The sequence below is a fragment of the Tinamus guttatus genome, unplaced genomic scaffold, assembly GCF_059628265.1.
Source record: "Tinamus guttatus ecotype Peru unplaced genomic scaffold, ASM5962826v1 Tinamus_guttatus_pri_ptg000035l, whole genome shotgun sequence".
Lineage (NCBI taxonomy): Eukaryota > Metazoa > Chordata > Aves > Tinamiformes > Tinamidae > Tinamus > Tinamus guttatus.
The window spans coordinates 9796729-9817631 of NW_028288569.1; the positions used below are offsets into that span (position 1 = coordinate 9796729).

The window sequence follows — 20903 nt, forward strand, 5'->3', positions numbered from 1 at the left end:
AGCAAGCACAGGATCGTTGTCTGCTACATAATCTGGGCCATTAATTAGCACAGGCATTTCCTGTAAGAAGCCCAAAAAGCTTTAATTACAAAACTATATATATATATATGTATTTACAAAATACCAAAGAGAACACCAGAATATCCATGACAGACAGAAAGCAGGTGATGATTTAGGTAGCTACTATACGCTGGCAGGAACTTGAGCAGTTGCAGTGAACACTGAGGTAGGTAGTTTCTTATCCAGAACTGAATTTCCAAGGCCACGTGCAGAAACGCGTAACCTTTGAGGCAAGGCATGGGTTGGTCTAAGGAACTGTAAGAGCTCTAAGGAACTGTAGGCCCCACTTTGGCTAATGGTCACAGAATCTACTGCCACTTTTGGAAATCCAAATGCAGTTACAGCTCAGGGTTACTTTGCACGCTAGTGCTTGGAAGTGCATGAAACTCTTGAAACAGCTGATACCTGATAATTTGCTTATTAGACTCTGTTTTTTTGTGTTTATTTTACCTGCACGCGGGAGCAGGCAATGCGCCCCCGGCTGCGCTCGGCCTCCTGCTGGACCCACGCAGTTCTGGGGAGGACGGGGCACCCTCTCTCCATTCCAGATCCCCTTCCAAAGGCCCGGGCCGCCCCGCAAGGCTGTCGCAGCTCTGCTCCCTCCCGGGCTCGCGCAGGTGACGCCGGTTAGTCCTGCACGAGTCACTTCGCCCCCTCACTTTCACAGCTCGCTCCGTGGCAGCCCGGCTGCACAAGCGTCTTTGCAGGAGCGCCCGGTCCGGGCCCACACGAAGCGCTTCCCGGAGCGTTTTCCTTCGCGCTTCCCGGAGCGACCCCAACGGCCCCGACGGCCGCGCGCGCCCCGCTCAGAGCTGGGGGCGGGGCCTCGGGCCGCCCCGCCCCCCGTCGTCTCCGGCGCTCCCGGCTCCCTCCCGCCCGCTGACGTCATCGCTGACGCCACGCGCTCGCCGCCAATGGGCGCGGGCGGCCCGCGCGCAGACGTGCGCGGCGGGAGCGGCGCCGAGGCGGGAGCGGCGCCCTGCCCGTCAAAGCGATCCCGCTGAGCAGCATCCCCGACGGCACCCTCACGCCGCTCAAGGAGCTCCTGAAGATCCACGCGGCCGCCGAGCCCCAGGGCCGCGCCGCGCGGCCGGCGGCGGTGCCCAGTCGTGTCTTACAGTCCACGCTGCTGCCGGGCGGCGGCGGCGTCGACATGGAGCCGCTGGAGCTCAGCGAGAGTCTCGGCGTTGCCACGGCCCGCTGGCCGCGAGACCCGGCGGCGCTGAAGCGGCGCGCGGCGGAGCCGCCGCACCACGAGTCGCCCGCCAAGCTGGTGCCGCGCGCCTGGGGCCTCGCCCGGCCGCCGCCCGCGGCCCCCGTGCCGCGCACAGGTCGATGCCGCCGCGGCGCGCGGGGGGCGGCGCGGGGGGAACGCGGCGGCCTTGGAGCGGGGACAGCCACCCCCGCCCCCTCATGACCGGAACGAGGGAGGAGGCCTCCGTGGATGGCGGATTTCTGCGCTAAAACGCGTTTGTGCCGCATATTGCCACTCTTTCCTCCCTTTCTTCGCATTGGCGGACTCTCCCCTACGAACTCTTCCTCCTTCCCTCGCTGTGTCTCGTTCCCCGTCTCGGCGTGGATGGGGCGGCCCTCGGTGGCCCCTGTCAAGCCCGCCTAAGGCACAAGGCCGTCTCGGCCTGTCCTGCCGCCAGCCTGGGGAAGGGCAGGGGTGGCGGGAGGCTTCTCCCGGTAAAAGCCTTCCTGGGCAATCCGCTCAGCTCCCTGTGCTTGGAAGTGTTTTCCTGCTTTAGTGACTCCCCCCCCAGAGCATTTTTACAATCCAGACTACTCGGCGTAGGCAGAGCTTAGGAGCTCCTGCACAAAACCTTTAGCAGGTTTGGTGGGGTTAGCAAGCTGTCCCATTTGCCAGCGCTCCTCTTCCTGTGTAACCGCAGGAGCATCGCCCGAGCGCTCCATGGGCTTTACCAGGGCCATGCCAGGCACAGCTGCCACCGGGGGTGACCCGCTCTGCCCCAAAAGAATGAGCTAGTGTGGAAAATACTGCCTAGCTTTATGGCTGTGTATTATAAAGTTCTCCTCGTTGCAATTCAAGTCCATTATTACTTTTGCAATCCCTATTGGATATAATTAAAAAGGAGATCAGGCTGTTATTTTCTGTAATAAGTGCAAACTCTTAAACTCTTATATACTTCTTAACCCTGGCTTTCCAAGTGGCACACTTCTGCTTGCATTGTTGTCCCTCAAATTGATAATGACTTTTCAACTGAACTCTTAGTCCTGTTGAGGGCTTGGTATTGCTGTAGTATTGGTCTCTATCCCTTGGTATTGGTCCATATCCCTTCTGCGCATTCCCTTAGTCCCCTCTGGGTCAGGTTACGGCCCTGCCATGTGTATATCTCTCTGATTCTGGGGACACATTTTTTACGTGTGGCAAAGCAACATCTGGTTTGCAGGGAGAAGGGAAAGGCCTTATTGCTAAGGAAAATATATGGGAACAAATTCATAGAATCATAGAATGCTCAAGGTTGGAAGGGACCTCTAAAGCTCATCTAGTCCAACCCCCTGCACACGCAGGGTCACCTAGAGCACGTGGCACAGGACTGCGTCCAAGAGGGTTTGGAAGATCTCCAGAGAAGGAGACTCCACAACCTCTCTGGGCAGCCTGTTCCAGTGCTCTGGCACCCTCACTGGAAATAAATTTTTCCTTAAGTTCCTGTGGAACTTTTGGTGTTTCAGTTTCCGGCTGTTTCCTCTAGTTCTGTCAGTGGCCACCAGTGCAAAGAGGCCGGCCCCATCCTCCTCACTGCCTCCCTTGAGGTACTTCTAGACACTGCTCAGGTCCCCTCTCAGCCTTCTCTTCTCCAGCTGAACAGGCCCAGCTCCCTCAGCCTCTCCTCATAGGGCAGATGTTCCAGGCCCCTGGTCATCCTTGTGGCCCTGCGCTGGCCTCTCTCCAGCAGCTCCACATCCCTCTTGTCCTGTGGAGCCCAGAACTGGACACAGTACTCCAGATGTGGCCTCACCAGGGCTGAGTAGAGGGGCAGGATCCCCTCCCTCGAGCTGCTGGAGACGTTCTTCTTAACACACCCCAGGATCCCATTGGCCTTCTTGGCCATGAGGGCAACTGCTGCCTCATGGTCAACTTGTTGTCCACCATGATGCCCAGGTCCTTCTCTGCAGAGCTGAATTGTTGTAAAATGCAACCTAGCATCTTATGAAGTATGTGTTTTGCTTTTTTTTCTTCTCCTGTGTGAAAATGTTTTTCCCAAATCCAAAGGATTTTTTTTCTTCCTCAGAATTGCCTTGCACCCAGATTCCTCAGAAGAGACCCATGAATTTGTCAGCTGTAGACCGTCGTGTACTAGAATCTCCTCAGAAGTTCTTCCTGCGTATGAAACGGAAACTGCAGCAGCAGAAAGGTGGGTGATACTGCTCTTATTAACATTTCTGAAGCTTCCTTGAGGTCAGGGCTTCTGCCGTGGCTTGTGTGCTGTGGCAGACAAAGGATTTTTGTTTTTATGTGCAGATCCAATACTTTCTAACTCAGTCAAGGGGAATATTCCTCTCTCCACAGCTGCAGAAAAGCCATCAGACAAACCTGCTTTTACTGAGCAGCTCCACAAAGCTCCTACAGACTATGTGACCACTGGTAAGGACAATCAGGATAACCTCTTCATGGAATCACTTGATGCTGATGATGAATTGTCTCAGAATACAGTGATTAATACTGTGAATAGAAATTCCCCCCCTTCTGAAAGTGGGGATCTGCTAGAAGAAAGGTATGGACATGGAGAAACAAAACATAGTAACTTTCTTCAAGAAAGAAGACAATTGCGACCAAGTAATGGGCAACCTGCTCGTGGAGTAGAAAAGGCACTGGAGACTAATTCTCAGAAACCCCCGCAGTGCTTATGTAGCATTATACTCTCTTCTCCCAAAGTCTACATACCAAGGAAGGAGAAACCAAGAGAAGACTCCAAGGCCTCTTCGGATAAACCTCATACAGATAAAACATCTGGCAATGGAAGTAAAGAGGTGGGAGAACTTAATACTCTAGGGGGTTTGGCTATCCCAAAGCTTCCTGTGGGCTGCTCGTAGCTCTCAGTTCTGGGGGACTTGGTTTTGTTTTTCTGCTGTTGGTTTTGACTTGCTAGAAGTCAACGTTAAATTACTGAAAGCACTTTTATAATTTATGACTTCACTTGTTCATTAGCTTCTAGCTTGATTGTTTCTCCATAAATGTTTAATAGTCACTTTTAATTTCTCTGACTTGGAACATTTTGCCTGAAAACATTTTCAATCTAATTCTTTAAAAATGATATGTCTTTATTTTTATCACAGCGAAAAGTTTGCCTAACCAGCTGGAGAATCAAAGTGATCAGTGATAACACTGCAATATGTGTTGAAGGAAAGCGAACGTAAGTGTCATGTGTGGGGTGTTGCTTTTTATTTGTTTGGGGGTTTTGTTGTGTGTGTTTGGTTTTATTTTGTTGGGTTTTTTTTTGACACTTAAATGCATAACTTTTAGTTATATAGCTTTTATAGCTTAGATTCTGAACAGTTTAGCATGTCCATCTCATAGAATATCTGTGGTTCTGAAACTTGTATTTCCTGAAGTATCTTGGTAGCCACTGGGAGCCATTTCAGCAGGTCGGAGGGCTACCTGAGCCAGGGCTGTCACAGTTCTGCTGCCCCTGGCACCAGGGACACGGTCTTTGAGTCATGTCCTCGCTCTTCTGCAGCAGTGACATCTCTCAGATTTGGCTCTTCTTTAAGCTGACTCCCACCTGCAGATGGATGACTGACTGCTGCCGCCTGTGTGGGCCTGCCCCGCTGCTTGTGGTGGCAGCAGAACTCACAGCCCCCTGCTAAGCCCTGGCAGTAGCTGATCCAGCTGAGCAGAACTTCTTTTTGGTTAAGGTTTTGATCAGGCTGTTTTCCTGATCTTGTAGCTATTTGAATGCCAGTGCCAAAGCAAAGGAGAGGATGGTGGCTCTGCATGGGCCTGTCCCTTCTGGCAACAGCTTGCACTAAGGTTCTCAACGATGCTGTGAAAATGTAGCCCAGGAGAAGCATATTCTGCTCTTTGCCTGCTGCTACAGATAGCCACTTATCTGCTTAAGAGGTAACCCAGAACCTCACTCAACAGTAGTGCTACTACTTAAAGGAAGTAGTTTGGTACTCCTACTGAGACCAAGACATTTCAAGAGACCGTCTATCCTGTACATGGCACTTTCCAAACAACTGTTACCTTCCTTTTACTGCTAGCAACATGTCTTCATTTTGCTGCTGCGTATCTGCTATTTGCTAATATGTACTATGCCTGATCTGCTTTCTAGACTCTCTGAATGGAGTTGGGTTAATATTTTGTGAAGTTTTGGTCTTTGATACTGTTCTGTACCTTAAGTTGTTGTAAAAGTGTATTTAGAAAGAATTATATTGTTTTATATTTTAATATTTGGATCTCTCTTCCTTCTCAGAGAAGTCTCCTAACTATTTTTTAACAATTCTACTGTTTTCTATTTTCAATTCTACTATTTTCAGTTCTGTTCTAATGCCCATTCCAGGAAAAGGGAAGATTCATTTGGCTTTGAACACCGAGGTGGGGCAGCATTTCTGTAGCACTTTCAAGGCCTTAAGCTTCGTTTCCTTGCCTGTATCACTCAAACTGCATAACACTGCTGGTCCAATATGGAATTTTAATGTTGTAATTTTTTCTTCTTTTATGACAAGCATTTTATTTCTTTCTTTTCATGTTATCCCTGTTTATTAGAGGTATGAAAGATCGGCTCTGGCATAGCACTGCAATTGTAGAACGTATAGCAGACAACCAAGTTAAAACACTATCTGGCAGTATCTACTTACTGCAAGGAAAGATAGATTCTGCTTCAATGAGAAAAGAAGGTAAGGCACTTGCTGCTACTATTACACTGCAAACTGGGTACAGCCTAAATAAATGTAGAGATGCATGTGGGGAGAAGCCTGTTTTCTTAGAGAACTGAGTCTCACCACCTCATATGTAAAACCTGAGGAATGAGGCTTGATGGATGTTTCCACTGGAGTATGAGCTTAGTGCTTGGGAGCAGACAAAACCAATCTGGATACTGGGAATGAATATAAAAGGAACACACTTTTCCTCACTTAAATGTGCTGCAGAGCCCTCTCGCAGGGGTCACTGCTCCCAGTTAAGTGTCCTGGGCCAGCAGTGATCCCACAAGCTGCTGTGGGTGCGCACCCATGCGCTTCCCTGCGGGACCAGGGCTATGTGACACCCCGATACCCGTGGGAGTGCTACAGGCCAAACAGCTGGCTCAGGAAGGCCAGTGCTCAAGTGGTGCTGTTCTTCCTTCTCTGTTGCAACTGTTAATGCTGCTCTTTTTATTTTGAACAGGTTTCCCGTATCGATTCATCAAAAGATTTATGTATGGCTTTTCCAAGAAGTGGAAGGAATATGTTGAGGATTTACTTGAGACAATACGACGGTAACTTCAGAGATTTAGTTTCATTGTGATGCTCTCTTTAGCATTAGTTAAATTATACTCCACTTTAAGTATGTGATACTAGAAGGGAATAAAGGTGTTAGGTGTGTGTGACACCTGTGTTCAGGCAAGTCCTGCTCAGTGCTTGGGAGGACACTCGTGTAGGGGTCTGTTGTGTCTGTGGATGCAGTGGTTTTGCTGGGATGAGGACAAGGCTTTGAATGCACAAGAGCTGCTGACATGTTAAAAGAATGAGATGTTTACTTTTTTTTTTCCACTAAATCACTAGGAAAGAACATAAGCAAACTAATGATGAGGATGAAAATGAAGAGACTGAAAATGAGTTGATGAATACAAACATGCGGAAAAATGCAGAAGATTCAGCAGGAGCCCGAAAGAAATCTCCAACTAGAGACACAACTTATGAAGTATTACCGAAGAACGATAAAACCAGTTGTGAGTATTTATATTTCTTTGAAAATTAAAAACTGGTGTTTCTCTTCATCTGCTTTTTCTGGCAAAAGATATGTAACATGGTTCACCTCTGTTGTTCCCATCTTGTTAATTAGTTGTATGGAAGTGGTAACAAACCACTAGCTTTAGCTTTGATTTGTTAAGTTGTTCACTTAGTGCTCTTGATCACTGCAGTCTGACTTGATAATTGCTTATTTCCTAATTTGCTGACGCACAGTATCTGCAAAAACAGTTTTGTGGCTCTTCTGAGGAATAACCCTGGGAAAGGAGCAGAGTCTGGCTTGCCCTGTTGCAGGGGAAAGGCCGTGGCTTCCAAGGCATTTGCTCTGCGGGCAGAGTTGACTGCAGCTCTGTGCTGGGGGAGCTCTCCCAGGCTGCCCCTTTTTGGCAGAGGGGCTTTTAACACTGACTTGGCCCTCGAGCTGGTTTGTTTTGCAGCTTCTCAGCCTCACTGACCCATAGTGGGTAGGAAGTAAGAGTGAGCATTGGGGGATGAGCCCAACAGCGTATGGGAAATTCCTTAACTAGTTCTAGTTTTATAATTTAGTTTTATAATTTCCAAAGGAAGTTATAAAGCTCTAACCTAACGATCAAGAGGCTTTTTCCTTGCCTTGCAAGGGCAAGCCTGGCTTTTCTTTAAGGACACAGATTACTTTTGTTTTTAGCTTTGACTTCTTTTTAATATCTTGTCATAGGCTCCAACAGGCCTCTGTTCAAAATTGAAAGTATCTGTTAATAGTCTAATCTAATATTCCTGGTAATACTAAGAAAAGCTGCTTTCCTCATTTCTGTGAGGATTTGTGTGATAATTTTTCATATCACTTTGTTTTCCTGTATGATTTTTAGATTATTCCTAGCCTTCTAAATCATCTGAAAATTGAAGCTTCATGAAGTATAAATTTCATTGTTGTGAAAATTATTCAGTCATTAAACTATGCTTATTTCTAACCTGAACACTTTTAAAACAACGATATTAATTTGTGCTAAGGTTTCTGTTTCCGTGCAGACAGGCAGACAGTACAAATGAACTTTCCTCATTCACATGTTATTCCTATGCTTGGGAAGCCTGCAAAGAGATGGACTGTCAGTACAATGTTTGGGGCAAAATTATATTTCTTGTTGCCCCCCACCTTTTTTTTCCCCCCTCTAGATACAACACCAAAGCACAATCGTCTATCAAATGACCAGAAGCAAATTTATACTCGCAGTGGTCGTCTTGTTAAACCACCATTAAGTTTCTGGTGTGGACAACGTGAATTTGTTGATCAGAATCTGAATGTTACTGTAGAAGCAGGTGGAGTAGATTATTTGAGTATGGTAAGATTACTTTGTCTTTTTACCTGGTGGTTTAAATGTGTATTTTTTTTTTCTTGAAATGTTGATTTAAAACAAAACAAAACCCTAGGTTTCAGTTCTTTATAAGTGCTTAAAGAAGCAGGAACGCAAAACATTTTTTTTTTTTAAAGCCTTAATCTTTTCAGTTACTTTCTGAAAGATGGGATTAGTAGAAACTACTTGTGGAAAAATGAGGCTTTTGGAAAGTGAGTATATCAAACAAGAAGCTGCATGTAGGTACTGATGAGGGCCCTGGAGATAACCAAGCAGGGTATCTCGGTTCTATTAAAATGCTTATTCCTGCTGTCATTTAATCACATGAGGGATGCCAGTGCTGTGGGTGACTTTTCCGAACCATTCTCACTCCTCACCTTTCTGCATACATCTTCATTCATTAGGACCAAGTATTTTCTCACTTGTGGAAACTGTCTCTGCTCTCATCTGTCTCAATCACTCCTGACCTATGGTGGCACTTTAGGCTAGTCTGATAACACTCTTGATACTGAACAGAGGAAAGCAGCATTATTTGGGGTGGCTGTGCATGGAGCTGTTGTCTCGAAGATTAGCTGGCCCTTTTGGAGTGGGGAGTGCGCTAACGCTTCAGTGTTAGTGAAGATTTATGTCTGGCTTATCACCAACTCATGCCTCTAAACCTTGAGACTTTAACCTGCTTTTTTGTATAAAAGGGAGCCTGGCTAACCTGCTTTGGGTCGCATGCGTATGACTAAGCATCATTGTTGATCAAATACTAAATAGTAGATACTGGGCTATGGAGGTGACTTTTAAATCTCTCCACTCTTTAAATATTTGGCTTTTATCAGTACGCTTGCTATGTAATCTCTAGCAGGAGTTTAGATTTACTGTTTTATTTTGAAGTCGTATAGTAGTGAACAACCCCAAAGCAAGAAGAAAAAAAGAATGAAATCAGTGAAGACAAGGGAAGAAACAAAAAGCCAACATAAAGGTAAAAAACCTTGTAGTTTTACATGTTATTGACAGGACTTGGTGTGACTATGAATTTGGTGTTGGTGCGGTATGGTGGTGTCCTGTTAGTTTTAAAAAGAGTAAATAACTATTTAATGGTCACTTGATTTTTCCTATAAGTAATTCCTAAAAAATCCCTTTATTGACATACTAGGAATGAGCAGATTTTCTTCCCAAAAATGGGAGTGAAAAGACCTTTTTGGCTTCCCCGGCGTCGTGGTCGCCACGCAGGACGACTCTCGGCGGGTGCTGCCCCGGGTGGGCGCAGAGCCCCGGTCTCGGGGCACGGCAGCGCGTGCCCGAGGGCAGGCACAGGCCTTTGCCGACCCCTCCGCGAGGGCTGGGAAGGAGGCCGAGAGCCCAGGGAGCTCCGCTGGGCGCTGGTGTTGCTCGCGCTCGGTTGGCCTGTGTTAGACACCCCTGGCAGCAGAAATGAGTTTGGAGGTGCTCAGGGGCTGGATCTTTGAAGTGGGCTGCCAGGTTAGCCCCGCTGCCCTTCCCTGGCACAGGAGGGGGCAGCGCTGAATGTGGCTTAATGTCAAGCATCACTGATGTGCCAGAGAGCACAGGAGTGACTTACGTGACTGTATTTGGTAATACTGATGTACTCTCTTCCAGGGAAAAACCATGAAAAAAGAGAAAGCTCCGAAACAGAGCCCAAGTCTGCTGGGAGCAAGGGGACCAGGCACTATGTTTCAGATAATGAAAGTGATAGTGCAGCTGCTACTAATAAAGCAAAACTTTGTGTTAAGTTGACTCCCTTAAATATTGAAGGACAAAACTACCAAAAACATAATAGCCAAACTACAAGAATGAGGAAGGAAGGGAAAGGGAGAGAATGTGTGGAATTGGACACACATAAGCAGTCCTGTGTGTACTTTCTAAGGTCAGTTAAACAACTTCAAGACAAGAATTCAGCAAAAGAATCCTCAAGAGAAGATGAGGAAGAGGAATCCAGCGAAGACGTCCCACTGTCAGTCAAAAGGGTAACCAAGCCCCTATCGTCCCGGGAGACTCGGCACTCCCGACCCCCGTGCGACCCGCGGCAGTCCCGGGATGCCAACAAGGCCTCAAGCAAGCGCAGGGCAGCGCGCAGCGAGGCCTCCTCGAAGCTGCTGCCGGGGCAAACGCCTTCCATGGGCTCCGGCAGCGCTCGCTCCTCCAGGACACTGAGGCCGAAGAGCAGAACCAACCCTCCCCTCTACGTGTTTGGCTCCAAAAGTGAGCTCGAAACGAGCAAGGAGCGACTCAAAGTGAAAGGAAGGAAATCAAAAGTATCTGTGAGAAAAAGGAACTGCGCAGCTGCCAACACTGGCAAATCTTCAGCAGCAAAATCAAGAGAAGCAAAGACAGAAAAGGTCCAGAAGTCTCTTGAGCTTTTCGCAGGGAGCACTGATGATTTGACTGAAAAGGAATTACAGAAGCTATACAGGCAAGTAGTTACCTTCTTGTTATGGCACACTTCCTATGGACATCAGCAAGGAAAATATACTTGAATCTTAAATTTAGGCTATCCTTCAGAATTCTGCTTTACATTGTGAAATGTGGAAGATTCATTCTTTTTCACTTTTTTAAAGGCTTACTTTTTTAACTCCTTTCTTAAAAAAAAAAAAAACTTACAAATTTAGAAAAATAGTGAAGTAAAGGAAACAATAGCTACATTTTGTGAGCTGTTATGTGAGCCTCAGGAACCTTCATCTGGGTAAAGAGGAACACTACAAAAACCCAGAAATCCCTGGATCAGTACTTCCCTACCTGTTTTTTTTACATGTTTTTTTATTTCCTTCTATGAAAGGAATAGACATTCCTATAAGTAAAACTGAAAAAACATGAGAAAGTGAATGATATGCTAAAAATACTGAGAGCAAAAGGCAGAGCTAGTAAGGCAATAAGATGTTAGGGAAAGTATAGTCAAAAATTAAACACATAGGATGTTGTTCAGGTTTCATAAAGGGACCCCAAACCCAGGAATGTTGAACTACTGTACTCTGGCAGTACTTAAACCAGCTCCTGGGCAGTATTTAATACAGGCATTAACAACAGTACACTGTATGTGTTTGGGTTTTTTGAACCTGAAAGGTTGTGAGCTTGTGTCTCAGTGAAAATACTGTAACTGCTGCGAACAAGGAAGAAATTTCTCTTGAAACTGAGGCACTAGCATGACTTGTCAAGGTGAATCTTTGCACCTTACAAAGTGTCCAGATGCAGAGCCAGGACAGTCTGCGTGGGGTGTTCCCCCCGCCGCCTGTCAGGGTGATGCAACTCAGATGCTCCGCCAGTACAGTCTGCGTGGGGTGTCCCCCTGCTGCCTGTCAGGGTGGTGTGACCCGGGTGCTCTGCCAGGACAGTCTGTGCGGGGTGTTTCCCCCACTGCCTGTCAGGGTGGCATGGTGCAGGCCACGGGTGTTGTTCCCTCGCAGGGCCATGGCAGCATTTCCCAAGCACAAGAGTCGCTTCTGGCTGGAGGTGGCCCTGGCCGTGGGCTCGCGCTTGGCCGAGGAATGTCACCGCAAGTATGCGGAGCAGCAGCAGGCAAAGGGCACCCGGAGACGCACCGCAAAGGCCACGGCTTTGCGGAAAACAGAGGAGAAAGGTACGTACTTCACTGGTAACTTTAAATCAGAGTGTTCTCTGTCCAGAAGAGATGACCTACGTTGCCCAGTCCTTGGGCTTTAAGGACAGAGAAGGGCACTGTGGCATCTTGTCCATCCCGTGTAACAGCAGCTGCGGGGCTTGCGGCGCAGGTGCTGACGTCCCTTCTGCCCTGCAGGTAGCTCTGGGCCAGGTGAGATCCTGCCCGGGCTGTGTGCGTGGCTGCAGCCCTCGTGCCAGCAGCACTGCAGCAAAGCTCTGTCCAGCGCGCTTCCACCTCCCCCGGCTTCCTTCACACCCAGGTGCATGAATAATTCTGTTGAAATGCTAACAAAATTGGTGATGGTCGATATTTGCAAAGGCTGTGGGAGGCTCTAGCATAAGCTTTTAATTAAAACATATTGCAGAAATTTCCTTCTGAAGGCATAAATTTATATAGATTCAGATGTGCCATAAGAAACCTCCAACGGGACAGGATTTTGTTTCTCTAACACAGAATACAATTGATTAAATTGTTACTGTTTTTAAATCCTAAAAACTAATGTCTCTGAACAAATACCACACTTTGATTAATGTAGATAAGAAAGAGCCAGTTATGGTAACTGCTAAAGTGGGAACCTTCAAGAGAAAGCAGCAGATGAGGGACTTCCTGGAGCACATGCCAAAGGACAACCACGACGACATCTTCACGGTGACGCCCTTCCAGAACAGAAGAGTCAAGGTAAATCTGGGGAAGCAGCGTACGTAGGCGCCTGCCTGCCCGCTGGTTCGGCGCTGTTCCCGCGCTGAAGAGCCTCGCGTTCTGCTGAGCACCAAGCAGCACTGCTCATGTTGGTGACGCCGGAGCGTGGCCTGGTGTCCTCCGAGCGCGGGGGAGGCCTGGGGACACTCCACGGCCCCGGCTGCCTCTGGGGCTGCTCTCTGCAGCCACGCTGCTGCCCGAAGGGGCTCTAACAGGGTGCCAGGTAAAGGAGAGTTGCCCCGGCTGCTGGTGGGGAGAGGGGAGGTTTCCTCAGGAGTGCTGCTGCCCTCTTGCCCCTGCCTTGCAAGTTGCTTATTTACCTGCTCTCCTGGTTCATGGGCTGGAAAAGCCTTTTGCCCAGAGCTGCCTGCACTTTTTACTGGCCTGCACCCAGAACTGCAGTGCTACTTTAATAGCACTAACTTGATCCCTTTCTGTAAACTCCAGGGTCCCCATAACCATTATGTGCAGTTTGGCTGCTAAAGAATTGATGCATCTGTGTCCAAGATGCCCTGATTTTGCAGCGGGATCTTCCAGGAGACTCCTCTTCTGCTGGAATGTGGCATCCAATACTGTGTCCCAGCCCCCAGGTTCAAATTCCTTTTGCCCAGCTCGATCTGTGCAAAACCAGCCGGGCTCCTCCTGGAGCACCTGCTGAGCAAGCCCTGCGCTTGCCACCTGCTCAGCCTTGGTGGCCGCCAGGCCCCATGTCCCAGTGGTCACCCTGTGTGTCTGGTCACGCACTTCGCTTCTGCTCTTTGAGTCTTTTCAGTTCTTCTGTATCTTCTCAGAGTGAAAGGGCCAGAGGTTCACTGGGCAATACTGAAATCTCCCTGATCAGCAATGGTCAGCTCCAAGGTTGTAACTTTCATCTGAAGTTATTTTCTGAATGTGTACTAGCACCAGAAAGTCAGCAAAGAGCTGGGCATCTACAAGAAGAGAAGGAGGAAGGCGGCAGAGGCCTCATTCTGCTGCCATATGAGGTCCTCGAGTATGTGCCTCCTGAGCACTGTGTGCAGTTGTGGTTCCCATGTCCCTGAGGAGTCAGAAAAAGGTGACGGAGGTCACAGCAGGAACGGAGCACCTCCCTCCTGAGAAGAGGTCTGGGGCTCCTGGTCTTGGAAAAGAGGAAGCTGGGGAAGAGGGATAGAGCCAAGGTGCTCGGAGCCCTAGGCCTTGTCGCTGCGGGCAGAGGCAGAGCTGCAGGAAGCTTCCCGAGGAGCTTTTTGCTGAACACAAGTTACTGACTGTGCTAATGTGGCTTTACAGCTGCCGCTGTTCGCGGGGAGCCAAGACGACACCAACTTCGCGCTCACGGACAACCCCGTGACGCCGTCGTCGGTCCTGTTCCCGCTGCAGCAGACGCCGCAGTGCGAGCACATCAGCTCGGGGATGCTGGGGCCCATCAACAGGCCAAGGCCAGCGGGCTGCGCCTGTGCGAGCACAGCCAGGAGCTGCTTCCTCCTGCCGCTCTTCTTGCTTGCCTCTCTTTCTCTCCCATGTTCATTCTACTGACAGTTACTGGCTTCAAAGTTCCTGTTCTCTTCTGACTAGCAGAACTAAAATTACTGGGCATGCAGGTTTAACTTACACACTCGAGCTGTCCTGCCGATCAGCCTTGACCTGGGAAACGGAGAGCTAAATCCATAATTTAAGAAGAGATGGACTGAAGTTTATTTGGATCAGAGAAGTGAAGGTGCTAAAGTCAAAGTCCATATCTTCTTCCTGATTTAGAGTGGTGATGCAGGAGGTAGTAGGAATGAATTCTAAATAAAAAAATAAACATGGCATTTGGAAGATTTTAATTTGGCTGTTTTTTATGTTCTGAAATCTGGTCAAGCTAGAAATAGTACAAATAGGCTAGCATATCCTTCCTCACTTTCTCAGTTTTTTGCCTCTTTGTAGAAGGTAGAAGCAAGTTACTAATTTTCCTCCAGGCTCAAAGCATTGTAAATACTGCAGTGGCTTAAGTATTTGTTTAGAGAAAATTCTTCCATTCAACTGTGTTCAGTCTGAGCTACTAAATGAACTAGGGACTTCCCCCCAAAATTCTCAACTAAACATCCTTTTACACTCAGGATGGTGATTTAGGCTTTGAACTTGGCAGATGTTTCTTTGCTCACTTTCTGTATTAAATGTGCTGAGCCCTGTTGCTTCAGACTTTGCTGAAAAGCTTGATTCTTCCACACTGGGGTTGGGGGGGAAAGTCATTTTATCCAGTCTGCAAGGAAGTAACATCTTTGGTAAGGACAAATTCTCTCACACCTAGATCACATGTTTGAATTCTTGATACAACAGATCACTTCTATATTGAGGTATTTTCCCCAAACGATTATTATACTTGTTGATTGAGCATCAGTGGTTCTTAATGACCATGCTCATTTTCTTCCTGAATTAGAGCCGAGTGAATAATAGCTGCAATTTTACCAAGCAGCTTCACTCCCCCAGGCACTCTGGCCATGCCAAATACCTTGTTTTTTGTTTGCAGGAATGACTGTGACAGGCACGTGTTCCAAATGCAGAACATGTATGGCAAGAAAAGCACCTGGGACAACATCAGGAAGAAATCGGTAACATCGCTGGGCTTCACCTCTGGCTACGTCCTGTAGCGGGCAACGTTTTGCTCAACAGTGGGCAAAAGGCACTGGGGTAACAGCCGTATTCAAGAGATGCTCTTGACTAAAATTTTTTCTCCAAAACCTGTGTATTTTAGAGAAAAATCTTACTAGACAAGAGCTAATTGCAGATATGGTTAAGTACAAAAGCAGTTATAAACTTGGCGGGGGGGGGAGGGTGGGAAAAGACAAATTTGATCTCTAGCTGCATGAAGCTACTGTTATGCACTCCTGTACCTTCAGAGAGGAAGCAAAATTCCCCCTTATACCACCTAGTCCATGACTGATGCATTTATCCATTTAATATCTTGGATTTAGAAAGTCTCATGCTTTTTGAGGTATTTCCCAAAACTACTCTATTTTTTAACTAAACACTAAGTTTTATGTAAAGAGCTGAGGTCTAAAAGTAGGAAAATTGACCAGTGCTTCTAGATCAGTACAATTTTCTATATTCACTGAATACAGAAATATATTCTATGAATATAGAAAACATTCTATATTCACTGAAAATGCAGTAGAGCAACAGGATACTTCCAGTCTGTCGCAGTACCAAGTCTTTGCCTGTTGTTTCCTCCTCCTGTCTTGTTGTTTTGACATTCACACAGTGTTGCAGCTGTTCAACAGCCTTCCTTTCCTTTTGCTCGGGCAGGAGCTGTACTTGCTACACCAACTTCACGCAGAACCACCAAGTTCACTTTTGATAAAAGTAAGCACTTGTTTCCTCCCTTCAGTTCTGGCTTATTCCCCGATTGATGCATTTCCTCCCCACCTAGATCTCTGGTTCTGCCATTGATTTTTCTGGTTGCAGATATCCCCACATATTAAGCTAGACACAGTCTTAAATTTTTCAGCAGCCTTGGGTTGTCTTTAGCATTTTGCCTTTTGGAATTTAAAAATAAATTATAAACAGAAGGGCATTAAACTACAGGCACAGACCCTAACACTGTCCCCACTGTTTTTCTTATTGCAAATGTGCAACAGACCTCAGTTATAGGGCAGCTCTTTATACCCAAGGCAGCATATTCATCATCAGAAGAGGAAGAAGATTCTTATTTTTCTTCTGAATAAATTTCCTGGATTTTAACAGGTCAACAGCTCTATACCCTCTCTTACATAGCACAGTTGAACTGAAGCCTTTAGCTATCCCTGACATGGTATTCTTGTGGTTGTCAGTTAGTTCAGTTTGGAAATCTTGGTTTGCAGTTATGAGAGTGTTAAAATACTTGTCTTGCTGCTTTGTCAGTGATGGTTGTACCTTTTCATGGGTATCAAGTGCCCCTATCTTTGCTTGGCTTCTTCCTTTGTGATACTCAATCTTCCCTGGGGAAAGAAGAAAAGGTATCCCTCTTCCCTTCCTGGCAAAGTTTTTGATTAAGTTTTTCTTAACGTTAAAATAAAACAAAGTTTGTAACAACTTGGCCTTATTTTTTATTTTCCTCTAAGGTGAGCTAAGCTGACTCTTTTTAGTAGTAAACAAGTACCAAGTATCTGACAGCATCTTTGTGAAGAGGTAGAGAAACAAATTTTTGAAGTTGAAAGTCTTAAGCAGTCTCTTAAATGCACTTTCATCTTAAAATTACAGGAAGCCCTGTCTCATACCCTGAGTAGTAAGAACAAAGAAAAAACTTGGAGCAGATACTGCCTAAAGGAGTGATGTGAAGAAGAAGAAGGGGGAAGGGGAAAAAAAAAAAAAAACACACACACACACACCTTCTCAGCTTTTGGTGGGGACCGGCCCTCCAGGCTGCCCCCCTCCAAGCTTTGAGCTTCCCCCTCCCTCCTGGAGCTGTGGCCATGGCAGCTCTAGAAGGGCAGCTGTGAGGCACAGCCAAAACCACTGCCAGCACCTCAGGGCTGTGGGGCCCAGGGCCAGCCTGAGCTCTCTGGTGCCCCTGCAAATGAGGGGGCTGCATCCTGCCCTACTCTGTCCCCAACGCAGGGGTTCCAGGCCTCCCTCAGCCTTCAACCCCCAGACTGCAGCAGGCCCCGCTGGCTCACACCGTGGTGTGGCTGGCACAGGCCTGGCCTGCGGCTTCACCCCTTGGCCCAGGCCCCGGCTCCCCTTGGGGCAGGCAGGGACATGGGGACCCAACGTCCTTTTCCCAGGCAGCCACGGCATGGCAGCACAGCGCTGCAGTGCGGCCGGGCAGGGTTTGGGGACAGCCGGTGCCAGCAAGAAGCAGCTCCTGTCCCTCTGCCCTCACCCGCTCCTGCAGCCGGGGTCAGGCCGCACCGGGCTGAGCGCTGCAGGGCTCCCGGGACGGGGCCGCACCGGGCTGAGCCCTGCAGGGCTCCCGGGACAGAGCCGCACCAGGCTGAGCAGGAGAGCAGCACTGAAAAGGGGAAGGGGGCAGGAGGGACAAACTTCACCTGTTAGTGGAAGAGGAGGCTGATAAAGGCCAAGGACAGGGCAGATGTGGAGACAGCAGAGCTGCGGGGGAGCAGTGAGGCAGAAACAGGCAGCTCAGGGCAATCCTGCCTCCCCTGCAGGCAGCAGGTGTTCCAGGGTGAGACCGAGAAGAAGGGGAGTCAGGGGAGGTCCCCCCTCACCCTGGTCAGGCCCAGGGCTGCTTCCCACGAGGAGGCAGCGATGGTCCCAGCCCTCCTGAGGACCAAGCACCTCCGCTAAGCCCAGACCAGCTACAAGTTAGGGAATGATTAGGGAGACTGTGGCAGCCTTTCCAAGCGCTGTCACTGTTTTCCCCCTGCTCCATCACCCCCCACAGTAGCCACAAGGGCCTCATCAGTGATACAGTGCAAGCCTGAGGGCTGGGGTGAAGTCAGAGAGAGATGGGAAAGGGGCAGGAAGAGGTGCTACAACCTCGAACCAGACAAATTCACCGCTGTGAGGTGTGAGCACCTCCCTGCACGGGCAGTTCATTTTGCTGTTACCTGTTGGCCATCATCTTCACGGAGTCAAAGGAGTGGCACAGGTTGAGCGCGGCCAAGTAGCTGATGTTGGGGATACTCAAGTAGAAGTTGAGCATCTCCTGCCTGTGACCCTCCACTTCGGCTGGCACCTCAATGGCAGCGTTTTTCCTCTGCTCCACCAAGGCCAGGTCTTTCAGCAAAGCAGCAGTTTCCTCTTGGCAGGAGCTAAAAAGGATTCGGATCCCAGCCTGGACCAAGGCGGAGAGCACTCCATCATAGTGCTGAGTCCTCTGGAAAAATCTTGATGTTTCCCTTGGGAGTTACAACAGAAAAACTCAGTGAGACTTACCTGTAAACCCTAAATTATGGTGAAGAAATTGAACATGTATTAAACAATGAATAGCCACCAGGACAGACTAGAGAGGTTTTGTAAAGCCACAAGCACAAGAAGAAAGTGCTTGAACGGTGGCTTCAAGGGTGGGCAGAAAGGCAACACAAAGGAAGCGAGGGCAGGGGAGCATCCTCGGGGCAGTCTGCGTCTTTGGTGACCAGCTCTAGCACCACACTCGTGGTTACACTAGCACAGATACGACATTTGGGTCACAAAAACGAAGCTACATCCACAATAACTATTTCAATAGCAGTGTTTTGTATCCCCAAATGTCTGTAGTTTCTCTGAAGCCATGAGCTCGAGTTTCATCTTTTTTAAAGCAGGGGCAGGACTTCTTTAAATTACTTAATTTTCTAGATGGCACTGGGAATACACAACATTAGGAAAACCACTTGACTACATAATGCAATTAAAGCAAAGAGCTAGTCCAGACTGTATGAAGCAATTGAAGAAATAGCCCAGATTTCCCAGGTGGGATTATCAAGGCGTATCTGAGAATCTCTTCTGCACTTGCTGACATGAAGCAACAGCTCAAACAGAGATTTCCCAAAGTAACTCCTTGGACACGGACTTTTTTGTCTTTTTTTCTAAAAAACTGCTTACATGCAGCTGATTATATTCCAATTATTCAAGCACCAGCTAGTATATATTTTAATCCTAACTTTTCCTTTTTTATTACCTTTTGAAGGTAGATTTAACACCTAGCATGGCTTGCTCAGGTGCTACCATTCCCACTGGTTCCACAGGGGAGAACTTTCCGGTGCAATCTGACAGAGCACTTGTTTTCTCCCGAGTTAACTTCTACTTCAGTGCAAGCACCTTCCTCACTCCATCATTCTTGCCCTCTTTATCCCGAAGATGATCTTTGGCATATTAACTTAGCAACCATAATATGGTTACCTTGCTTTCCCTTGCTCCAGTAGAAAGTCCTCTTTAAGCAAGTGTGGATCTCAGTGTATACCAAATCCCCTCAACGCAAAGCAAACTGTAATGTTTAACCTGTGATCTTAATGCAAGGCTCCTATGGAGGTGGAAAATGGGTTTAGACCTTTATTTTGCATGGAGCTGGTGTGGCCCCTGGCATGGAGGTCCCAGGGAACACCCACCTGCTTTAACCCTGTCCTTTTCCACAACCACACATATCCTCTCAAAGATGCTCTGCAAGCACTGGGCCCTCTGGATGACCTTGGTCCTGTTGGCAGAGTTCAGCAATTCCGACTGGAACCTCCTTTCCACCGCCATGCGGTTGCTCACAACATAGTCGCTGCTGCTCAGCGAGCACACGTGCACCCTGACGCCGTGAGCGGCCTTCAGCGAAGAGATCACGGCCGGGCCCGAGGAGATCTCGCGACTGTCCACCAGGACGCAGAGGGGAGCCCTTCCCTGCGGCGCGGCGCGACTCGCGGCTGCCGAGGGCTTCCCGGGAGCGGCGCAGGGGGCAGCTGCAGGGCTCGTCCGGGCGTTCCTCAAGGAACTTTCCGCCTGCAAATGTGGAGAATCGCACGGTATTTCTAAGGGAACTCAGGAGCGTAAGGCCAAAGAACAACATGCCAAATAAATAAATAAATCTCTCAAATTAGCTGAGCATTTAACTCGTCAGTGGCTTAAATCACAGGCATGTGCAGCATTCACTAACACTAATAAATTCAACAAAAAGTTGAATACTGTAAGCAAGAAGTCAGACAGAAAAACATGCGCAGAAGTTCAGGAACCACACCTCCTCAGACTATGCAGGTTTTTAGTTTAGGACAGTGAAGAAGAATTTTACAACCACAAAAGCAAAGTCTTCCCGACCCCCGGTTACTGGAACCTCTCTGCTAAGTGAAACCAATCCGTACTGCTCCAGGGCCGGCTGGCTGACAGCAGCATCTAATCCTCAGTCCTCATTCACTCATTGCTAGGACCATCTACAGCTCTACTGCAAGCGCCGAAGGTCCCTGCACCAGGGAAAGGGCGTCACTGTAAAGCTGGACGTGGCGCTGCCTGCGCAGAGCACGGCCACAGGGCTCGGGACGAGGCCCCCACGCTGCTGCAGCAAAGCGGGAGGTGAGAGCCAAGCCTGTGTTTCCAATTAACACCAATCTCAGCGGGAGCCCCCAAATCCTCCTTCCTGGAATCAGGACCAGTGATGGCTGATGAGGAACATCTGCTCCAGACTCGACTTTCTGGGTGAAAATCAAGTGTTTCAGACACTGAAGCCTTCAGGCTAAGAAGCCCCTGACCCTTATTCTCCAGGGGCTGACGAGCACGGACTTCTCCAGCAACTTCTTTGTGCTGTGCTGAAGGGCCTGATGGCAACGGTGTGGGTAACTGAGCATTTCCCTGTTGTGCCCTGCCACAGCCCGTCCCCACGGGCTTCTCCTCACCCACACTCGCCTCTTCCCCACTGGAGTCATCGA

The 20903-nt window shown here is 48.3% G+C and overlaps 1 protein-coding gene across 1 annotated transcript in view; it reads left to right on the plus strand.

Moving 5' to 3' along the window:
* LOC148596025 (mis18-binding protein 1-like) overlaps positions 1-16318 on the plus strand; it is a 71471-nt gene extending 55153 nt beyond the window's left edge. The window contains exons 3-18 of the mRNA XM_088534455.1: positions 1000-1391; positions 3318-3440; positions 3548-4056; positions 4363-4439; positions 5795-5925; positions 6413-6503; positions 6790-6956; positions 8125-8291; positions 9186-9273; positions 9912-10725; positions 11714-11886; positions 12464-12606; positions 13897-14039; positions 15116-15232; positions 15923-15948; positions 16171-16318. Of these exons, the coding sequence (XP_088390581.1) occupies positions 1000-1391; positions 3318-3440; positions 3548-4056; positions 4363-4439; positions 5795-5925; positions 6413-6503; positions 6790-6956; positions 8125-8291; positions 9186-9273; positions 9912-10725; positions 11714-11886; positions 12464-12606; positions 13897-14039; positions 15116-15232; positions 15923-15948; positions 16171-16310 (3301 nt within the window). The 3' untranslated portion in view covers positions 16311-16318. The remainder of the gene's footprint in view (positions 1-999; positions 1392-3317; positions 3441-3547; positions 4057-4362; positions 4440-5794; positions 5926-6412; positions 6504-6789; positions 6957-8124; positions 8292-9185; positions 9274-9911; positions 10726-11713; positions 11887-12463; positions 12607-13896; positions 14040-15115; positions 15233-15922; positions 15949-16170) is intronic.
* Positions 16319-20903: the final 4585 nt, after the last annotated feature.